Source organism: Rhinolophus hipposideros, assembly GCF_964194185.1.
Source record: "Rhinolophus hipposideros genome assembly, chromosome: 22".
In the NCBI taxonomy this organism is placed as follows: domain Eukaryota; kingdom Metazoa; phylum Chordata; class Mammalia; order Chiroptera; family Rhinolophidae; genus Rhinolophus; species Rhinolophus hipposideros.
Window position 1 is genome coordinate 10,176,326 of NC_138068.1, and position 6,957 is coordinate 10,183,282.

The following is a 6,957-nucleotide window of genomic DNA, read 5'->3' on the forward strand; positions in this document are numbered from 1 at the left end:
AGGGCTCCAAGTCTCGTTATTTCTCAAAACTTTTATAATCTACAGCATTTGTAAACAAAATGTCTAGTCAAAACACCAGAATTTGCTAAAATTAAAGATTTCACTTTGCATTTTAATTTAAAGCCTTATTTATTTGCTATGACAATTTAGGGATATTTTTGGAATTTTTCAAATTTTGCACTTAGGTTCTTCCTAATGGTGAGAGCAGTTATTTTGAATACATCAGAATTAGAAGAACAACATCATATGGCAGAAAAAGTAGTTTACCACATATCATATGGATGGGTAAATATTGAATTTTTTTGCACATTAATATACAACTAAGATTTATGAATGCACTCAAAGCTTTAATTGGCTCCCTTCCCAACAACATTTAAATAGTCTTTTCGACCTTAAATACACAAAACAAAAAACCCTCCCATGATCCACGTCTTCCCCTTCAATCCACAGCCAAACTCTGGGCAAGAGTTGTCAGTGCTCCCTATTTCCTCACTTCCCACTCGTGCCTCAACCTACTCCAGTCTGATTTCCACCTTCACCGTGTCACCCAAACAGCTGAAGTGAAGATCACCAAAGACGTGCATGTTTCTAAATCCCACGTATTAAACAGCTAGAGTAGCAAATCTAAAAATGAATTTTATGATTTATATGTCAGGACAGAGCCTGTGTTGCAGCTGTTTCCCCATCTGGCTGTGCAGATGTGGGCAAGTTGCTCTCTGAGCCTTGGTTTCCCTTTGCCTGCTGTACCCAAAGACAGACATCAATGACACGTCACAAATCCAGAATTAATAAGAGCGAGTTTACTGCTGATGAAGAGAGATGTCATAAATCAGAAAAACCTAATAACTCAAATGAAACATATGGGAACCCCATTCTTTACTCTCATTTCTTTCTTCCCGTTAGCCCCTAAATTAAAGTAAACCAAAGACATATGCAGTAGAAAGCTGCAGAAAAAAAGCTGCGATCTTTTTCACGAAAAGCTTTCAAATATATCTTGAAATTCAACTATGGAAAACATGGTCTTTATACGTACAGAATAGTTTACTTGCTGAAACTCCACTAAAACTTCACTGCAGTATAATGACTGTTGAAAGACTCCACTGAGTATTTTATATACAATATAAGAGCTTTCATATGGAGAAGCAATACAGCATAACAGTGATTAAGAACTTGGGCTCTCGAGCCACACTGCCCGTGTTCACACTCCGGCTCCACTGCTTCCCGGCTGAGATACACTGGCCAATTTCTCTGGGCCTCAATGAAGATAATAACAGTAAGAACTAAACTGCATGTAAAGCACATGGCACTGTGCCTGGAACATAAGAAACGCTCAGTACATGACAGATACCACGTAGTTATTACATAACGTGGTTTTAAAAAGTCACTCAGTTGGGCGACTACATTAATCATAACGTAGATTCATCAGCTGTAAGAAATGCACCCCTCTGGTGAGGGATGTTGATAATGGGGAGGCTGTGCATGTGGGGGGGTGGGGCAGGGGGTATGTGGGGATTCTCTGTTCCTTTCATGTAATTTTGCTGTGAATCTAAAAACTGCTCTAAAAAAAATACTTTTTTTTTTTAAAGTCACTCGATTTCATATGAAAAACATATAGGTATGTTGACTATTGCTTTTATAGTTTCTTGATAATGACTAAGAATAATGACAGCTGGCAATGATAGAGCACTGAACCCTTACCTAGCCTGTTGTGTGTATCAAATTATTAAATAAGATACTGCATCTCTTATCTTACATATACGAAAAAAGTACTGTTAGAACAATTCAGTTAAAATTTTCCAGCTTTCAAGACAAAGTTTTCAATTCAAATACACTCAGATTATCTTGTCCAATCTCTAAACTCCACATAGTTTTAGAACAGAAATATAAGTTAAGGAGAGATCATGGGAGAAAATGGCTCTTAAATAAGACAGTTATGAAAGGGAGGTTTAATGATGTAATTATGTTCCCCAACAGAGGGCTGAAAGGTTCAAGATTTCTAATACATAAAGCTTCGCTAACAAGAAGAGCAACAACATCCTTGAGTGATGAATATTCTCACAGGCTCTTTTGAGTTCTCCAGGAAAGGTTGGAAGGACACCATCCCCTCATTGGGCAGTCTATCTATGCATTTGGCATTTAGTGCAGACGAATCCCTGACATTACTCCAAACCTTTTCCATCTTGACCATCACTGTTTCCACATGGGATAACAACCCCTGTCTTCACTGAGCTTAGCAAGTTAATACTCCAGTAAACACAGCCGTTTACTCATGTGAATTCTTATGTATTGTATGTACACCAAATAGAGCAGTAAGTCATTCCTGAACAAGGAACCAAAGTAGGTTAAGAACATCAAGCCAGAGCACTTACAGTTTCTGTGGTTTGTCGCAGCTTAAAATAAAAATAAATAATAGTAGCAAGCCTTTACACAGCACTTACTACATGCCAAGTTCTTTGCACATGTCAACTAACTTTATAATAACCCGATGAGGAAGGTAGAAGATCTGTCCAAGGTCACAAAGATTGCAAGCGGAAGGCGAGGGATTTGAACCCAGGCATTTGAGTCCAGAGAACAAGCTCCTAACTCTTATACTACACTGGTCCTGCACCTCCAATCCCCTCCCACAACATGCTAGGTTCATGCTATTGGTGGACTCATTACCATAGAAGCTGTTTCCTGTTAGTGGTCTCTCTCTTTCAAGCATTTCAACTTTCAGTAGTCATTTGCAGTTCCTCTTATCAAAATTAATGGTAATCCACATACGGTAACCTCTAAAATACTGGCCACATTGCAACGCTTCTTATACACAGGCTCATCTCAGCTACTTTTACTGGACACAGGACTGTGTCTTGAGATGCAGAGTAAAATCTCACCAGGTACTTTGCTATGTTTTATGTTTATAAATAAAAGCAGCCATTTCTGTTGAACAGCAATGACACAATTACTCTCCTAAACAAGATGCCAGTTTAACTCCACACTATGCATAGTTTCCTATATGATGGTCCCTATTACTCAATCTGATGATAATGAGGAGCACCATGTCAATTTGCTATTCATTTAACCTGTGGTCAAATTACTTCCTTTATAGGCTATATGTTACCATTCACTACTAAAACACTGAATGTGCATTCCACAATTTGGGTTGGAAAAATTTGGACTCGTGAACAAAGATATCCAAAAATATTTAATAAGCTCTCAACGTTATGGCCCTTTATGACCCTATGCAACAATTTTATAAGTAGGTTCCAAAAATGTGATATACAATTTGGTGAAAATGATGTTAAGTTTCTGACTCCAGGCAGATTTCAACGTGGAATTTGAAGTATCCGGCTTTCGCTTAACTAACAAACAGCTTTGTAGTGCTTCTCCAGCATTCCTGATAAAACAGTGTTCAAACAGTTAGCCTTGGTTTTCTGAATAGAAGAGCTTTACAAATCTAAATCTCAATAAATTCCTCCTAGGTTATCTAAGCAACAACCTCTATATCAACAGTTCTTGATCCGTAAGGGAGTCTCAACCTTCATGAGAATCTGATGAAAGCTATGGACCTTCTTCCCTGAGAAATGAAAAGTTCACAAGCGCATTCCCACACCCCAGGAATCCCAGCGCTGTACCTCGTACCAAATGGAGAAGAGAGAGGTGATGGCAACCTCACACTCTGCAACAGAAAATCAAACCTGCAATTTTCTCAGTTTGTTAGGGAAAACAGGTCTGTTTACAGATGCCACACCAAAGGCACTGGGGTGGTGAATTAACTTGAAGCCACCTCCAGTCCGGTGTATTGCTTCTCCCCGCCCAGTACTCTCTTCTCCCAAACTCCACAGGGATACTTCTTGCCTTTCAGGACTCAGCTCAAATGTCACCTCCTCAGAAAGGATCACTTTCTTGACACCCTATCAAAAGCAGTCCGCAGGCTTTCATGATCACATCTCACTCTTAGCGTCACAAAAATATTTATCAGTATTCAAAAAGGTCTCCATTTTCTTACTTATTTGTCTCCCCTATTAGACTGTAAGCTCCGTAAGGGCAACCTGTCTGTCTCATTCCCCACCGGACCCTCAGTGCCCATCACAGTGCTTGGCGCACAGTGGGCATTTGTTGAATGAGTGAAACTAAGAGAGTTTAGATGTTGATGTTGGAAACAACTGCTCAGGTTTTAACTAGTTATGAGTTACCTAGCTACGCGTTAGCATTCTCCCCCTTTCCACAACCTGTGAGTCCATTCAATCAGCAGCTACGAGGTGCCAGGTATTATTGCAAGAGTAAGGGATCCAGAAACGAATCCGACAGACAAGCACCTCTGCCTTCCCAGACCCTCCGTGGTAGTGGACCGCCCTACTCACTGCAACACGTGGGGGATGCAGGGTAACCCTCTCCAGTCCTTCCTTAGGAGTTACGGACACGTCCCCAAATGAAAAGAAGACACTCTCCAACCCGGCACTTCCAAAGCAAGCCTCCGGGCTTTCCCTCACTCAGCTCTTCCCCGCTGCCCCGCTCACATGGGGGAGCCCTAACGAGCCGAAGGACGGTAAATAAGAAACGTAGGGCCAGGGTGGGAGGGGAGGAACCAGGAAACGAGACGGCAAGGAGCCGTGGCAAGGACCCGGAGCTGGGAGAGCCAGCCCTGGCTGCCACCAACTGGCTGGGTGACCTTGGGCCAGTCCCGCGGTGCAGGGCATCAGGTCCCCCCGGGGTAGAATGAGGAGGCCGGGAGGGTGGGAGTCGGGGTCGGGGGGGAGGTGGAGCCCAGGAGGCCGGGCTGAGGTCGAGCGGGATAACGGCTGACGTGGGGAGACCGGCGCGGGGCCGGGCCGGGGCGGCTCACCCACCGAGCGCCACCTGGCAGGCCCTGCGCAGCTGGGAGTGCTGGGGCCGCTTCACCTCCTTATCGGCTAGGATCTTCTCCAGGGCCCGGGACACGAACATGCTCTTGGTTTGGCTCTCCTGCATGGCCCCGGCCCGGCGGGGGCTGGTAGCCCCGCGGGCGGACGGCGCGAGCGAGCAGGCGAGCGAGGCTGCGGGCCCGGCGTCCCGGCCGGCACCAGCCGCGTCCGTCCGCGCCTCCCCGTCAGGAAGCGACGCCGCGGCCCCACGGCGCCGCCATGTTGGAGCGCGTCACGTGACCACGTGACTGGCTGGGCCGCTACGGCCGCCGCGCGTCCGTCGACCCCGTGACCCCCAGAGGGGCGGGGCCTACAGTTGGGGGCGGGGCGGGGCCAGGTGGGCATGTTGCGGAGCGGCGAGGGTGGAGGAAGGAAGGGAAAAAGGTGGGGAGGAAAGTGGAAGCGGGTGAAGGCAGGAGGGGACCAGAAGAGCAGAAGACAGGAAGTGAACGGGTGGAGAGATGGTGATGGGGGTGAGAGGAGAGAAGGTGAGGAGAAGGAAGCAATGGGCATGAGTGGAGATCAGGGGTAAGAGAGATGAGGAAGGAGATGAGAGTAAGAAGAAGAGATAGGAGGAGAGCAAGGAAAGAAGAAAGAAATTAGGAAAAAAGAATTGGTAAGGGAGTGAGAGGTTATAAAGGAGCAAGAGGAGGAGAGAAGCAGCTGGGGTATTAGAAGAAAGACACACACACCTTCCGCACAGCCCTCCTGTCACCGCAGTAGCGCTGACTTCTGGCCACCTAGTTCTCGGTGCTTTTGTGTATCTCGAGCCACATCTGTGCACACTGCTGCCGGGAAGAACCACACCAAGTGCATCTCCCTCTGGAGTATATTCGTTTATTTTCATAAACCTCTGGTTCTCAGAGTATGGTTCACGAGGATGGGGTATTCGGTCGGGGCTGTCTGAGAGGAGAAGAAACAGAGATTGCCAGTGTCACCGAGCTGCAAATGAGTATAAGGCAGATATTCTGGCCCCAGGGCACGTTCCACTCCATCCCGTTGCCAGTAATATCACAACACCACTGGTGACGACCCCTAGACTCCCTCCTTTCACACTGCCCACCTCCCTCAAGGGGAGCATTGGTGATATTGGGCTCATACAAGGACATGTATTTCCTGGAAACCTCAGAAACTTCCCATGCAGGCGTGCTCAAATGCTCAAGTCTCAGCTCAAACATCTCAGGGGGGCCCTCCCTGACCACCCTGTCTAAAGGAGCCCCCTCTCTCCCTATTGGATTGCACTTTCTGACCTTTTTTATGTGTTGACTTGTTGGCTGTCTGACTAGGGCATAGGCCACAGAGGAGCAGGCTGTATTTCCTAGAGCCTGGTCCAAAGCCAGGTAGAATGTTTCATGGCCATAAATTCCATTGTTGTAATGTGGCTTTAGAGCTCCTCCTGTTAAAAGTGGAGTCTGTTTGTCCACCCCCTTGAATCGGTCTTGTGACTTGCTTTGAATGTGGTGGCAGTGTGGGCCCGAACCCAGGCATCAAGAAGCCTGGATGCTCAGGAGGCATCGGAAAGAAAGTACATGGAGAGAGAGGCCCAGTCATCCCAGCTTTCTGAGCTGAGCCCAGTCCCCAGCTGACCTACCAGCTGAACACAGCTGCCTGAGTAACCCTGGTGAGGACCGGCAGAAGAACTGTTCAGCCAAGCCGCAAAATAGCAGAAAACAACAAATTATTGTTATTTTAAGCCATTATATTTTGGGGTAGCTTGTTACACAACAAAATAGATCACGGAGACACCCCTCAGTCCTTATGTGTTGAATGAATGAGTGAGAGATTGAATGAATGTGTGAAATGCTTAGAAAAGGGTAGTGTGACGGAGTAACAGAGGTTTTGAGCCACCCCCCACAATGGGGTTGGGCCACGTCATTACCCTGCTGAAAACCCTCCAGTGACTCCCCATTGGCCTTGGAATTGAGTCCAAGTGCAGGCTTGCCTTGCTCTCTGAAGGTAGAGCGTTCCTATGAAACCTTTCATAAGCCAAAATGGCATCAGGCAAAGAAGCAATTACCATTAATTTATATGGGAAATTATTTGAGCATTCCCCAGATAACTTAATGGAACACCA

General features: G+C 46.1%; 1 protein-coding gene across 4 annotated transcripts in view; it reads right to left on the minus strand.

The window, feature by feature from the left end:
- Positions 1-5,139, minus strand: part of ARFGEF2 (ARF guanine nucleotide exchange factor 2) — an 81,373-nt gene extending 76,234 nt beyond the window's left edge. For 2 of the 4 annotated variants that reach the window (XM_081033426.1, XM_081033429.1), the window contains exon 1: positions 4,830-5,139. In XM_081033426.1, the coding sequence (XP_080889552.1) occupies positions 4,830-4,950 (121 nt within the window). In that variant the 5' untranslated portion in view covers positions 4,951-5,139. The remainder of the gene's footprint in view (positions 1-4,829) is intronic. The other 2 variants (XM_081033428.1, XM_081033427.1) reach the window with 1 other exon arrangement.
- Positions 5,140-6,957: the final 1,818 nt, after the last annotated feature.